General features: G+C 38.8%; 1 protein-coding gene across 4 annotated transcripts in view; it reads right to left on the bottom strand.

Moving 5' to 3' along the window:
* NOL4 (nucleolar protein 4) overlaps nt 1-16,249 on the bottom strand; it is a 409,767-nt gene extending 393,518 nt beyond the window's left edge. For 3 of the 4 annotated variants that reach the window (XM_036824082.1, XM_036824088.1, XM_036824083.1), the window contains exon 1: nt 14,289-16,249. In XM_036824082.1, coding sequence (XP_036679977.1) covers nt 14,289-14,552 — 264 coding nt within the window. In that variant the 5' untranslated portion in view covers nt 14,553-16,249. Of the gene's footprint in view, nt 1-13,142; nt 13,207-14,288 lie in introns of those variants that run through there. The other variant, XM_036824085.1, reaches the window with a different exon arrangement.
* Between the last annotated feature and the right edge of the window lie 391 nt (nt 16,250-16,640).

Raw genomic sequence — 16,640 nt, forward strand, 5'->3', positions numbered from 1 at the left:
GCGTGGACCTAGAGACTGTCATACAGAGTGAAGCAAGTCAGAAAGAGAAAAACAAATATCGTATATTAACGCATATATGTGGAATCTAGAAAAATGGTACAGGTGAACCAGTTTGCAAGGCAGAAATAGAGACACAGATGTAGAGAACAAACATATGGACACAAAGGGGGGAAAGCAGGGTGGGGGGTGGTGGTGGGATGAATTGGGAGATTGGGATTGACATATGAACACTAATATGTATAAAATAGATAACTAATAAGAACCTGTTGTATAAAAAGATAAATAAAATAAAATTCAAAAAAAAAAGAACAAAATACCTAAGAAAGTCCTGTATTTGCATATTCCCTATATTCAGAAGCAAAGTGAACCACATTACCAATCTACATGACAGGAGTAAATTGAATGGGGAAATGTACATCTCAGCAGATACCGTTACCATCATCAGATAAACAAGGCCCAGCTACCTCTCACTCTAAGGCTGTGAAACTACATGAACCATCCTCATTCCTCAGAACCCCAGGCAAAGGGGTACTTTAGACTTACTGAGATTATCAGGAATTAACTAAAATTAAGTTTCTGCTTTCATTGGGTTTCATTTGCTCTTCTTTATCTAGTTCCTTAGGTGGAAGCTTAGAGTATTACTTTGAGACATTTCATCTTTTGTAATATAAGCATTTACCACCATAAATTTTCCTCAAAGCCTTGCTTTAGGTTCATCCTGTAAATTTTGATATGCTACACTACCACTTTCATTCTGTTCAAAATATTTTCTAATTTCCTTTGGGATTTCCTCTTTTGCCTATAGATTACTTAAAAGTATGTTGTCTAATCTTTAAATACTTGGGGAATTACCAGATAATTTTCTCTTATTGATGTGTAATTTAAATCTTTGGGTTAGAGAATATCCTTTGTATATTATATATATTTATATGTATCACATCTACATAGATTTTAAAACCCCACAAGACAATGCTATAATTTTTGCTTTCAAGAGTCCTATATATTTTAAAGACTACAGAAGATGAAAAATAACCTATTTATAATTTCTGTTGCTCTTCCTTTTAATCAAATAAAATAAAAATGGGCAAATTACTTAAATAAATTTTTCAAAAGATAGTTATGGTATAGATACTTGATTAGGTATTTGTAAAGCCATAAAAATAATTATCAAAACTACTGGGGAAATTTTAATAATTTTAAATGAAAAAAGCACAATTCAAAGTTATATTAAACTATTATTATAACCCTATAAAGTATGCTAAGTACCATATTTTAGAAAGCAATTTAATCAGAAGAGAGCAACCAGAACATCAAGGGAACTGGAAATAAGACAGAATGATTGCCTAGAAGGAAGATTTCTAAATGAGTCGGATAACGGACCCTGTTTTGTTGCCTCCCTAGTACCCATTTTCCCCTTCCCATCTCAACAGCTCTCCAACGTTCTTTTGGAGATCTCCTCAGTGTATATAAGTTGATTAGATATAGAGGCTCTGAACTCCACCAAAACTGACAAGAGATTATAGTATAAAAATTAAATTACTTCACTTATACTGAGAAATACAACTTAAATATTCCCAACATCAGCAACAGTTGGACCAGTGCATTCTCTCTTTAGTCAAGTCATGTGGGAACCCAAATAATCAAAAGGTAGCTTGTTAAATATGGGTTTAAAGAGGGCGTAATAATCTCACATGACTACGTTAGGGCATTTGGCTCATCTGGATGGAAACATTTTCTTCCATAATAGGGATATACCTTCAGGAAGCACTAAGTTCTTTGTCATCATGACAGTATATTATTTTATTAGCACTGCCAGTATGTGTATCTTTAACTCATATGTCCATGGCTAACCAAACACCACTTATTATAACTTTCTATGTTGGTGCATAAAGCTCTTGTTATCCTTTGTGAAGCTGTCCACTTAACATAGAAAAAGTTAAGTGAAGGACAGGAATAAAGACGCAGACATAGAGAATGGACTTAAGGACTTGGGGTGGGGAGGGGGAAGCTGGGGCAAAATGACAGTAGCATCGACATATATACACTACCAAACGTAAAATAGATAGCTACTGGGAAGCAGCCTCATATCACAGGGAGATCAGCTCAGGGCTTTGCGACGACCTAGAGGGGTGGGAGGGTGGGAGGGAGACGCGAGAGAGAGAAGATATGGGGATATATGTATGCATACGGCTGATTCACTTTGTTGTACAACAGAAACTAACACAGTATTGTGAAGCAAAATTAAAAAATAAAATAAAATAGATAACTAAAAAAAAAAAAGTTAAAGTTGGAAGGCAGAGAAGATGATATATACACACTTCAATATCAAATTTTCATTTAATACATGCTAATATATAATTATTTGTTAAATTTATGATAAGACAAAGATCTCTTCTTTAAGTATGGGTCTACTGATTGACATTCCAAGTGTATAAGCCCCCCAATAATGCACTGTCTATGACTTCTAGTTTCAGTTACTTTAAAGTAGAATGAGAAGTTAGTTATTACTTGTAAAGTAATCTAGGCTGTGCAGAAACCTAAGTTTTCTTCTTTTTTTCTCTATTTTTCCTAATTGTTTTTTTAGCAATTAACATTTATTTTGAGCCTTTCTAAAGCACTGAATTTAAGTTCATGCACTCAATTCATCAGTTTATGAAATATTTAAATCACAATTATGATAATAATTGAAATTCACTAAAAAGGATGTGGGAAAAACATAACCAGTAATATGCACACAACTCAATTTTATGTGCACAAGGTATAAGTAACTACAGGGTAGACTACTGTGAATGAATCTGTCCACACCCTGGGAAGAGAGAGTTTTGGTTAATTCACTAGTTAGTGAAGTTCTATTAAGAGATCTTTTATTATATTTTCAAGCAAAATGCCATCTAGCCTTGATTTGAAAATCGCATCTAGTTAGGTCAGTTGGTTAGAGCATGGTGTTATTATGACCAAGCTAGACATTAGATCCTCATATATGTCACTTAGCTTTGCCCCACGTTCCTAGATTAAACCCCTAAAGCCCTCTAGCCATCTGAAAACTTCAGACATGTTCACCTATAAGTATCCTCTCTGTACCCCCTCACACTGGCATCCAACCAAAAGAAAAAGAATAATTTCAGAAATATTGGCCAACCTTATCTCAATGACTACTATCTTTATATATAATGATGAGACCCAAATATTCAAGTAATATTTTCTGAAAACATATTTTAACTTCTAAAAAGGAAGGAAAATAACTACTAACAACAAAAACACCCACTCTCTGCCTGTAAGACAAGTTATTCTTTCTTATTACCAAAATGATGTTTCCAACTTCCTGAACTTATAATCTGAATCTCCTTCTCAACCTTGCAGTTTTCTAACAGCTCTGTAACTGTGAGAATAACTAGCACAGATGAATACTTGATTAAAATTAGGAAGAGTGGAACATAAGAGCCTATTGGATAAACCTCAGATAGAGAAAAAGGAAAAAAAAATCAAAATAAAGATTTTCTCTTCTCAACATAGAGAGGGGAAAATAATTACCAGTTCCAGCTAATATCTTAACAGAAGAAGATATACCTATTAATGTTATTTTCTATATTTTATTCCCCAAATACTAGGCAGGTCTTCTTTATAAGGTATAATATTATAACAAATAATAATTTAAAAATAAAAGTATAGAATAGTTATTTCTAATAAATGATAATGGATGCTATATTTTGTTATTTTTCTCTATATATTCAAGAATACTTAAACATACATTAATATAATTATGTGAATAATAATGTCTTTTGATATGTGCACTCCTCTATCTCTATCCTCCCATGAAAAACCTAAAACTGCAAGCCACCTCATATTTTATTTAGGAGACAGAATGAAATATAATGGAATATATGATGGAAGATAATGAAATAAAAAGTTTTTAAGTAAAAACATTGAGAAAAATCAAAATAATATACATGTGTATATATATACATATGCATATATATTATTAGGAATATATATATTCCTAATGTGATAAATCATTAAATATTTAAATGATCTGTTAGAAATTATATATTTCACTAAATTATGGACCATCTCATCAAAAACTATTAAAATGGCAACACATTAGGCATTAGGCCAGAATATCATTTAAATTATTCCCAGTTGTATCTTAAACCACAAATAATATTAGTCAAATACGCTTTTTAAAAAGTTGTTTTAACTGAGCAAATGCTTTTTGGAAAATTTAGACCAAAAAATTATGTATTAGCTTTCTTTTGCTACATAACTGCAAATTGGGTGGTTTAACACTTCACAGACTTATTATCTCACAGTTTCTGTGTGTCCAAAATCCTGCACATTTTAATTGGGTCTTCTGCTCAGGTTCTCTTAAAGCTGAAATCAAGTGTCAGACAGCTGCATTCTTACTTGGAAGCCCAACTAGGGAAAGACCCACTTCCAAGCTTCCTTCGATTGTTGCCAGAATCCATTCCTTGTGGTTGTAGGACTTAGGTCCCCATTGTTTTGCTAGCTGTTGGCAAAGCATGCTCTCAGCTCCTAGAGGTTGCTCTCAGCTCTTAACCACATGGCCCCCTCTATCTCAGCAATAGAGAACCTCCCTTACATTGAATCCATCTCAGACTTTGAAACTCTCTACTTCTGCTATAAGCCAGGGAAAAAAACCTCTGCTTTTAAAAGGTTAATGTGATTAAGTCAGACCCACCTGAAAGAGCCCCCTTTCTTCAAGCTAACTGTGCCATATAACATAACATAATCATGGGAGTGATAGCTCATCATATCCACAGGTTCCACCCACACTCAAAGGGAAGGGAATTAAACAAGTGTGAGGGTCATTTGGGAATTACCTTAGAATCCTGCCTACCACAGTATACTAAAATTGAAGAATCATAGGGAAGATGCTTAGAGGCAGAGATTGGCATGTGGATTTAAAATCACAGAAGTCTGAGCAAGAAACAACTTGGATTTAGAATACTGCCTTAAACTATAAAACTATAAAACTCCATACTCTAAGCAATATTTGAAACAGTAACTTTACTTTGAAAAGGTCTGTGCTTAAATAAGCATTCTGTATAGATCTCCCCTGGGTTTTTAGAAGGATTTCTCCGGGAAATCTTTGTAGTTGTGGATGTAGTAACAACTAAGAGGTCAAAAATTACTTCTCCTCAACTCCAAAAACAAAAACACCAGTTTATTATAAGATGATTTGATCCATATTCCTTTTAAATGCCTTTACATCTATTTTTTCTTATATTTCACAAATCCTATTTTTAATATGTTATTGGAATTAATAAAGTCTGAAATTTGTACAGCATGATTCAATTACACAAAAATATCAAGCTACTGTATTATATTGATTTACTGCTTGATAATTTGATTTCAATACCTGTATAACATTTATTTATAACTATAATATTTCAAACAATATATTGAACCAAAGGAACTATTTAACTTTTATTCTTTATTCATCTGATTTATATTCTGCAGCATAAACCAAGGAGAGACCTCAAGTCCCTACCTATAAGGCCTAAATCATAACATCCCTGCTCAAATACTTTTGGTAGCTGCCATTCCCTATAGAATGAAGGTCAAACTTTTTAACAGGGCAGTAGAGGTTTCCCATGATTTTGCCCCAGCCTACTTTTCCAACTTCATCTTCCACTGTACCCTCACTTCAGCTATCCTTGATTGTGTACCATCTCCTCAACTTGCCTTTGATGAAATAAACTCTCACCTCAACCAAACCAACAGCAAAAGTGTATAACTGTTTTATGGATGTCATGGATTTGAATGGCTAAGAAACTATTTTCATGTGTAGATTAAGTACAGAGGCACCCCGCCCTGTAAGAGAGGAGGTGATATTTTAGCTGAAGTGTAAGGTCTTAACCAAAATGATTTACTGTGAGGCAACACTGTACTAGGGATTAGAGTAATTGCCTCCAAATTGGTATATGCACACCCCAGGGAACGCAAGAGATGACCTACTGAGATGAAGAAAAAATATTAAAATGTATGCTTATATCTATTTAATATCAGCCTTATATATTTATATTTTTGAACGTGTGCTATGTGTTAAGTATTGATACAGAACTATATGTAATTTATAAAAATATACATACTGGGGGAATATTTAATTTTTTAAATCATTGGAATGCATTATTTTAAAAGTTTGGAGACCAAAGCAAGGACTTTGGAATCCCACTGAAATAGTTTCTTATCTCAGCTCTAACACTTAGAAGCTGTGTGACTTTAGAAAGTTATCTTAACTTAAACCACAATTTTCTCAAGTACGTAATGAAAAGTGTTCATACTGTAGGACTATTGTGAACATTAAAGTGGACATTTTTTTAAAGGTATTAGCCCAATCTTTAACCAATATATATTAAGAACTTGATAAATGTAAAGATTATAACATTATTATTAATCGTGTTACATTCAATACTTGCTATTGCCTAAAGAAGAAACATGCTCATTAAAGAGCTCTAGATGACAAGCAAAGTCACTAGTTTCTCAGCCTTAAAAAGAGCCCATCCTTGTGCCCTGTGGGTGGGACTATAAGATAGTATAACTGTTAAGAAAAACAGTATGGAAGTTCCTGAAAAAATTAAAAATAGAACTACTATGTGATCCAGCAATCCCACTTGTGGATATACATCCAAAAGAATTGAAAGCAGGGTCTTGAAGGGACACCCTTCACACACTCATTTTCAGAGCAGCACTATTTTCAACAGCCAAAGGTGGAAGCAACCCAATGTCCATTGACAGATGAATAAACAAAATGCGGTAAGTACATACAATAGCATATTATTCAGCCTTTAAAAGGAAGGAAATCCTGTCACACACTTTAACGTGGATGAATATTGAGGACATTATGCTAAGTGAGATAATCAACCACAAAAAGACAAACATTGTGTAGTTCCACTTATATGAGGTATCAAAAGTAGTCAGATTCACAGAAACAGAAAGTAGAATGTTGGTTACCAGGGGCTGGAGGGAAGGGGAAAAGGGAAATTGTTGTTTATTGGGTATAGAGTTTCAGTTTTACAAGATGAAAAAGTTCTGGAATGTACATATACTATTGCACCATACACTTACACGTGTAAAAATGGAAAATATATATTATGTGTTTTTTACAATTTAAATAAATAAATATAATTTTTTTTTTTAAAAGAGTTCCCAGTATGGCTATGAAACTAGTTGTGTGGTGGTAAATAAGAAGTTCCCATCTGTGGTATTGGGCTGGGAGGTGATTTCCATTTATTCCATTAATACTGAGCACCAGTGAGGTATTACACATTGTGCACTCCCTTCCTTCAAAACAGGTTTTGGAAAAATTACTAAATTATCAAGCAATAGACATACTGCATGGTATGGTGTGGTAAGAATATGGTCGGTCAATTCAAGAGATATTTAGTTGGTAGAATCAACAGTACTCTGTCAAGTACTGACTATAAGGAGGGAAGAAAAGGGAGAAATCAAGCATATCACACAGATTTTTGGCTTGGATAGGTAAGCAAATTGTGTTGCCATCCATGGAAAAAAAAATTTTTTAAAAAGAGGTCAGATTGGAGGACCTAGGATGGGGGAATGGAGAGAAGAAAAATTCATTTTTGAATTTGTTTAATTTTAGGGGCTTTGGAATATCTTGATGGAAACATCTAGTAGAAAACCCAAAACACCGATCTGAACCCCAGTAGATGTGCAGTAAGTCCCCAGAACAGAGACACAACTGAAGCCATGGACATGAGTACCATTACTCATGAGAAAGAAAGAGTGAGAAAAGGAATTCAAGATATATCTTAGTGAAATTATTTAATTTCAAGGATACCTATGTAAACAATCCATGAAATCTGGAAAACAGGTTTGCCTTAGATTTTAACAGAGCTAACACAATATCTATAATGTCTGGTGGAAAGAGTGAAATGAAAAAATGACACCTAGCTAAGTTGCTCTTTAGGTACAAAGACAAAGGACAAATATTTTCAATTGCATATAAACCTTAAAGAATAGAACACAGGAACCCTTCTTTAGGAAAAAAAAAAAAAAAGATGATCAGGAATCACAGTTAATCAACTGATGAATCAAATAATTTAGAAGTAAAGAAAACCAGGTAAAAGAATGGATGATAATCATTTAAGTACAGCAAAGGAAAATATCAATAATTGTAAGAAGAAAATTACGTACTATAACATAAATATAAAAAACCTTGAGAGTAAAAGAAATTAGATAATATAACTGATATAATACAATCAGATATATAACAATTATAATCAATATAAATTATATCGATTATAAACAGGGAGGTAAGTAATAAGGAGGTGAGAAGTGAAAATACATTTGTCTCTTACCTATGATTGGAGAAAGTCAATTATATGGTATAAAATTGAAGTCTGTAGTTGAAAAAATAAATGTAATTCACTCTCAATGTTTTTCTTAATCTTTTCTATTAATTTCAGGAATAAATACCTCTGTGAAGAAGCCTTTATTAGCAATTTTTTGAATTTCATGTATTTCTTTTTCTTTTGTTGTATTTTGGTAATATTATATTTTATTCTTACCTAAATCAGCATATAATTATCATACTAGTTTCAGAAAATTACTTTTGCTGGTCCATATACAGTATCACTATCAATCATTATGTCTCATCTTCTTTTGGCATACATGTTTAGAGGGACATCTATAATCATGTTCAAAATTAGCTAATGGTGGTTATATCTGGGCAGGAGACTAGCATGAATTTTTAGCATTTTTTTCCTTTTCCCTTAGATTTTTGAAATAATGAGAATGTATCACTTTTAAGAAGACAAAGTCATTTTTATTTTCTAAAAATGGAGTAGGCAGAATAAATATGTGAAAAATACATTAATACATACATATATATGTATCTTGTATTTTAACTCTGTTACAGTGTGATTTTTTACTCCAGAACACAAATTATAATTACATCATGGTGTTCTTGCTTTGTTAATACTTAGAACAGCTTCTGTTTTTTTAGTATTTACTACGTGCCAGGCATATGCTACGTATGCTATATGCTTAGGAAGTATGAATTATGATTATTAATTCTTATCCCAAACTAATTAGGCAAGTAATATTATGTACATTTACAAAGAAGAAACTGTGTCTTTAGTTAAGAAACTTCCCCTAATTCCCAGGTTCAGTAAATGTCAAATCCAGGATTTAAATCTTGTTATAAAATCTATACCCTACCCCACTATACCATGTTTCCTGCCATCCATGTCGTCCATGAAGTTTATCTTGTTATCCCAGGACTATGAAAATAAACGTAACCTAGAACACATTAGATTCACTTTAATTTTCCCAGTTAGATATAAAAAGTATTGGCAAATACAACAGTTATTAGTGAAAGGTCTTTATGATCTTGACATGGAGATGGAAACTTTGGAAGCTCTGTTGCCACATCCCTGGATTTCCTTCCTCATCTTTCCTTTATCCTATGCAGAAAGTCTAGAGTTAAAATCCTGACAAGCAGAATCTCCGCTGGCTCAGGAGGTTTCTAGAGGGAATATATATGAGTGCTGAGTCTTGCCCCTCACCTCCACTATAGTTACTAGCAAGACAAGGAAGAACCAATGGAAAAGTCAAGGACTCGTATCTTAGGAAGTAAGTGTGGGATAGTCCTCATATACTACGAGGGTCTGATTTCCTCCTAAAATTCAGAGGGGTTATCTCTACAAGCCCTTTGCCCCTTAATCCACACGGCCAACTGGCCTCTAGTAAAGGTACCCACATTCCCTGAGAGCCTTAAGGAGGCGCTGTGCTAGGGACTTGCCATGGATGATGGATCCCTCCCAACAACTCACAAGGAACCACTAAAGTCAGCTTATAAACCACAATGCTGAGAATCATACTTGGGATCTCTTTAACCCTCCCCCCGCAAAAGACCTACGGTAGAGAGTGTCCCAAAATACTTAAATGAAGAAAAAAATGCATTGGTCATGAATAGCAATTCCCACTAGTATGGAAGTATTAAGAGATAAGCAAAAAATTGCTCATATCTCAGTGACTACTATTATGATTTGTCTCTGTGTCAGAGTTACAAAGTATCATCATGTATAACTGGCATGTCCCTCAGATTTGTTTTCTAGAATTTCTATAGCAAATTCCAGATCAAGGCCCAATACATATGATGTGTGCCTCAGGCATGGGGTTAGGCCAAGCGAAAATGTATACAGACTCCTTATGTACTATTTCCTTCACTCTGACGTGGTATAAAAAATAACCAAAAACCATAGTCAGAGAACTAAAAAAACAGTAACTGGTTATGAACCAGTCCATGAATATTCATTCTAATCACTGTACAATAATCAATTAGTAGTATACACAGAGAGAAAATATGAAATCTGAGGCTACAGATTGCAGAACTGAATAAATCATCATTTTTAAATGTGACATAACTAGAGATAATGCATTTTCTTTTCTGGATGAAAGATTCATTTATGTTTCCTAGTGGAATAAATAAAGGGAAAAAATACACATGAATGGTAAAAAAAAAAAAAATTAAGCCAAAGTGTCTGTTCCTACAAATACACGTCAAGAAAAGCATTGTTCACATTATTTGATTTTACAGTTTGGATATTCATTACCTTGTTTGCTTAAGACTGAAAAAAAAATAGAAATGTGAGTTTACTGAATTTCCTAATGTTTTATACAATGCAGTCAACTTTTTAAAAAATACACGTTAACACGTTAATAATATTACTAGCGAAAAGTTGTAATGAAATTTCTGGTTCTTTTCTAAGTTTACCTTTCCTAATATCAAGTGGTAGAATGTGCTCTGGTGCTTTACATTTTAAATGTGATGTTTCAACTAATGTTGCCAGAAAACAAAATGTCAATGAGGATGCAAAGCTTCTAAAAACAAACTAAACTAGAACTATCAAAGACATAAAATAGAGTAACCATAGTAATGCTAATTTTAAACGATCACTGATTAAACATTTTTTTCCTAATCAATGTCAGGCATTTGCTATATCTTTTTCAGAACTGTTTTTAAGTTATTCATAATTTCATACTTGTAAATTTCTCACACGTTTAATGAAGGAACATAAAAATAATAGTGGTAGCGTGGAAAAGAACTTAGATGCAATGCTCAACAAACCTTACATATGTGTGTGTGTGTACGCGCACACGTGCACACACACATTCCCACTCCAGACCTAAAATGGCTGAGTTGCAGGATGTTGTTGCTTGGTGACCAAACAGTATCTCCTCAGCCACACAGTAATCTAAACAGTGACAGATATGTCCCCTCAGTTTTAGGCATGGCCAGGACAAATATTAAAGGGCATGTTTATCTTCTCCAATATTCCACATTTTTAAGTCAGTTGTCACTTGCTTGATTTTATCATCAGTTACGTTTAGGCTTCGGGGGTGGGGGGAAAGTATTTGCAAAGCTACATATGTTCTTTTGGAAAAACAAGAGGTAGAACCGAGCTTCTTTCAGACTGAAAGATAGTCCTGTTTCAGTTAAGTCTGTGTGGTGTGTCTGCTCTCTTCTAGTCCGACCTCCCAGTTGCTATCAGTCTCCCTTTCTTTCATTAAACACAAGGAGTTAATTAGCCTCAGCCTGTCCTCTCCCCTTCTCTCTTTCCCTTTTTGCAGTAGTAATGATGTCTAATTACCGGCAACAGTGGGTTACTGCAACACCAGGCGCAAATCTCTCTCAATGACAGCAAAGCCAACTGTGAACCTTCAAGCCTCAAAAAGCTAGCATGATTCTTAGTCTATGTGAAAATACCATTCAAATACAGTACTTTCTTTCAACCGATATATGCCTTTGAATGAAAAGAAAAAGATATTCTTTCTCTTTCTGGTGACTGCACTCCTGTTATCATAAAGAAAAATCAACATATTTTTAAGGAAGAAATATTTTGAGATGTGGGGAAACACATGATAAAAGGGGATCTTTATTTTTTAACTCATTGAAATGTTGATTGGCTGTCTCTCAGAGAAGGAGGAGCCTATAATTCTATGTCAGGAGCAGCATAAAAATTTCATAAACAGCAATAGGAGAGTTCATGAATTAAAAACATCTGCAACATTTCCAAACGGGTCTGAATGAAGATCAGAGCTCTTAAATACTACACGGGAAACCATTATCCAAGAACATCACCTAAAGGATTACATTTTCTCCCCTAACTATATGGAATCCTTACTGAAAAGAGATACACGTGTTACTTTATCATTAACCCTGGAGTTGTTACTCTATATTAGATGTTTTAGCAGCAATTCTTTAACAACTCTGCATTAATTTTTCAATGAAAATATGCTATCTGAGCATGTGAATGCTGGTTTGAATTACTGGCATCCATGTTTATCTTAGCGCCTCTACAACCATTACAGAATTTATGTTAGAATTTTGAATTAATGTTTTAAAAAGGCACACCTGTTTATACATACAGTGGATGTAACCAAATCCATGCAAGTATAAACTCACTGGAGCAATACACAAGTGAAGCTATCCGACACGTAAACAGAGGTGCCTAAGTGTAACATAAAAAAAAAAAAAAGAAAAGAAAAACAAACTCCCAAGCTAGCAATTTAAAAAGAAAAAACATAGAATTATTAAATAATATTCAGGTAAATATATCTTAAATGATTATTTTATTCATCAATTAGCCCCGTATTGCCCAAAGGAAAATATATTCACATGCTGTGAATTCTAATTTACTTTGTCTAACAGTAAGTTATTTTTTAAAATCAGGTTCTTCATGTTACTCCCAATAAAAATGAATCAAAGCACTTCATTCTATGTGACAGACTTCTGGCTCATCCAGATGTAAATAAACCTCAGTTCATCCATGCTCATTACTTAGTAAAGCAATCTCACCATTGTCTTTAGCAATGCCACATGTTAAAAGAGAAGGCTGCATTTATAGATCGACCTTCTAGAAACCTTCCAACAATGGCACATTTTTTTAAAAAACAGCAGAACTTTTATGTGTGTTTCCATTTCACCTTTATTTCCATGTCCCATTTTCCATATAAATTTCAAAAGAAATATACTCCCTTCAAACAACTACCCCTAATTAATCTCAAGAAACCATAAACTGCTTTCCAAACATAAAAGAGTCCTCCAAATAATCCTTTGAAAAACCTTTCATGCACATATTTCCAATTGAATATACCTCCGTTTGATAGAGAAGAATAGCTTTCAAGGCATCTCGTTTCTAGCATCCTCCAGGAATACTGCACGAGAAACAGTGGCCAGTAAGGAAGGGAGGAAAAGGAGCAAATGCTCAAGAAACCCGAAAGCGAGGCAAAAATGCACAGGATGCCAGATACCCTCCCCCACCCCTACTCCAGACGAGTACCCACCTAGCATGATGAAGAAAGAGGTCTTACGGATCTGATCTGCAATCCTACTTGCAGCCCACAGTTCCCATCTCCTTAAAAAGGAAATTGACGCTGCCGCCGCTCCCCAACCTCACAGGCTTCTGCCTAGTAGGCTGAGGTATACTGAGCTCTCAATGCCAGCGCCTGGGCTTAGAGCTTTGTGGCCATGAGACTAGAGCCATCCCAGAACAAGGAACAAATACGTACACCACTTGACTGCGCCCAAACCCATCTCGCTTTGTTGTTCATCATGTAGCTGCGGCTTTATTTGTGAAAGGGGGAAGCGAGGAAGGGAATGGGGGCAATAGGAGGAGGAATCTCCAGGACCTTATCTACAATCTCAATAGTCGTGGCAAGATCTCCGGGAGTGATCAAGGCGATCGGACAGCCCGGTGTCTCGCAACAGCGGCGGTCTAACAATAAAACCTGATAGTGTCCGGGGGAAAACCCCACATCCACGACCAGCGCCACGTTTGGGCTTTGTGCCAATAAGGAGACACTGTAGACTATCGATCAGAATCGTCTATTATCAGAGCGTGCGTCTGGGGTTCCAGCGTGGCCTTTATGAGCAGTGGCGAAGGCGGGACACGCGCCAGGCGCCCAGCGAAGGACGTGGGACAATGGCCCAGCCCGAGGACGCGGGACGCCGCCCGACCAGGGGATGGAAGCTCCAGCAGCGTGTCCGGGAGCCCGGAGGCCAGGAGGGCTGCGCGCTCTGAAGGTGCGCTGCCGCTTTAAAATAAAGGACCACAAAGACTCCACGTTGGGGGAAACGCGCCTGGCTCACACAACTGGGGAAGACTTGGGGAGGGGGTTGAGAAGGGTGGGGGCAAACGAGCCAACGGTGGCTCACGGCTCCCCCTTTCTCCCCCCCCCCCCGCCCCCCCACCGCCGGGCTGCTCGGGCAGACGAATAACAGAGGAAGGCGAGTCACTCACCGTGGTCTTGACCGGCACGTAGAGCACTTGCTTTGCGCCGCCGCCGCCCCCGCGGACCTCGTCCGGCTGGCCCAGCTGGAAACCCTTCGATTTGACCCAGAATTTAAATTTGGCGTTGTCCGTGGAGCTCGACTCGCAGCCGTTGAGGAGCTGGACGATCCGCTCGTATTTTTTACGGGTCACCGTCTTGGTCTTGCCTGAGTCCCCGTAAGTCCTGAGGCACCAGTCCTGGAACTGGCGGTACATGTCGCGCTCACTCTCCATGTTCCCTGCTCCCGGCCGCCGGCCGGATGCTCCCAGCGCACTTCGCACCTGTTCACCCCGGGCTCATGAAAAATGCAGCTCCCGCCACGATGTAGGGACGCGAGGTCCCGGCCGCCGCCAGAGCCTGCCTCGGGTTGGGGGGGGGCGGGGGGGAGGAATGGGGAGAGGGGAGGAGGGTCGGTTGGGCACCAGCGATCAATGCCCTGTGCTACCAAGTCTCTGGTTCGTTCGTAATTGCGACGGATGTCTTGGACGCTTTTCTCGTCCTCTTAGTAATGGGTCTCTTTAATACTGTGGGAGTAGGACCATCCTAACAGCATCTGGCCCGGAGGAGCTGGGTTCTGAATAATTAAAATCCCATTCCTTGGTTTATTAAAAACCCACTATTGACTTGGGGTGGTCCCTCGACGCCTCGCCCGGGGCTGTGTCCGGGGCAGGCAGGTGAAGCGCAGCGCCGCCTCCCCGCGCGCGCCCCAGAAGCTTCCCCAGCCTCCGGCCCCACGGTCCAGGAGCGAGGGCTGCGCCTCTCTCAAAAGCAGCTGCCCGGCCGAGCGCCTGAGAACCCGAAGGGCAGCCGGGTCCCCGGGCTCTTCTTCCTCCAGGGTCCTGTTCCGCTTCGGCCTTCCCTGCGTGGGGCGTTCAGGGACTAGAAAGAGAGAAAGTTCTTACCTGTCATGTTGTTAAACCTATCAAATCCTGCTACACAGGAAATTTTTTAAGGTATTTTTAAAGCGGCATAAAATGTCATTTCTTCAGATGCATTTAGGCTAAATTCCAGTCCCAGAGGTAGGTTCCAGGAGTTAAGTCCCAGAATTAGCAAAGCATTCACGAAGATTTGGCCATAGTTCTATAGGATAGCCTGTGGTACCCCAAACAGATATCCGTTCCAGGGGGATGTGGGTAAACGAAGGCAGGCCGCTGGCGGCGGGTCTCCCGGATAATGATGGGGTCCCCAGACAGGACTCCTCTGGTCTCTGGCGAACTGGGTACAAGGCATAGAAGTAAGTTTATGATACAGATGCTTAAAACCCTTTGCATGAAATTAGAATATAGCGAGGTATCATTTTCCCATTGCTTGGTTACAGTTTGCAGTTCACACGGGAGGTTTCGGATGTCTATTTTCCCCCTGCCACGTCATGGACACCCCCTCCACCGCTCAGAGTAGCCAAATATGAGTTCCTCCGGACGATTTCTCAAGCAAATGAAATCAGCGGTTCCTCCATTCAGGATTTCCATCCGTTTGTTACAGAGCTTGGAATAGGGGAGTTCCCATCCTCCTCGCGCTGCGATTGCGGCCGCTCCTCTTTATTCTACTCTCTGCGGAGGCCCGCGCCCGTCCCGGGAGGCGGCTCTGCCAGCAAGGCGGCCCGACCGGTGCTCAGCGCCGGGTCCGCCTCCTAGCCCACCTTCGCCCCTCGTCGTGGTCTCCAAGACGAAAGCCCCGACTGGGAACGCGGAGTGTTTGTACCCAGGGCGCCGCAGCTGGTCCCGGCACTTGCAAAATGGTCAGTGGCTCCTGCTCGGCCAGGCTGAGTGTGTGCGTGTGTGTGAGCCAGGGAGCGAGGGCGTGCGGTGTGCAGGGGGTGCGCCGTGTGTGCGCGCGTCTCCGGGAAGGTCTCGCGGCGGCTGGAGCCGGGACTGACAGCCCAGGCGGAGCGCGAGCAGCTCCACACACTAAACCTCTCGCCTCTCCCCTCACCCCCACCCCTCCCACTCCCCTCTCCTCCCGCCCCCCCCTTCCCCGGCCCTTTCCAAGCTCTCTGATTGGCCAATGGGACAAAAGTTTCTGTGGAGACGGCTGGGCGCTGACGTCACGGACAGAATTGTCCCATTTAGGGATCCCGGGGGCAGTGCGCATGCTGCAGGCTGCAGGTTAGAGGCAGGAGGAGGTAGCAGCGGGCCCGGCGGCAGCCAGGTGGCGGAAAGGAGCACTCAGCATCCAGGTGGGGGGACGACTCCAGCAGGGTTTCCATGGAGATTCCTCTGGGTCTAGCCTAAAAACAGCAGATCAGCTGACTCCATTAGCTCAGGACCTAATTACTGCTTATTGGAGCAACAAATGAGGGAGAGGGCCAGCTGCAAAGGAAG

This window comes from Balaenoptera musculus, chromosome 14, assembly GCF_009873245.2.
Source record: "Balaenoptera musculus isolate JJ_BM4_2016_0621 chromosome 14, mBalMus1.pri.v3, whole genome shotgun sequence".
NCBI lineage: Eukaryota > Metazoa > Chordata > Mammalia > Artiodactyla > Balaenopteridae > Balaenoptera > Balaenoptera musculus.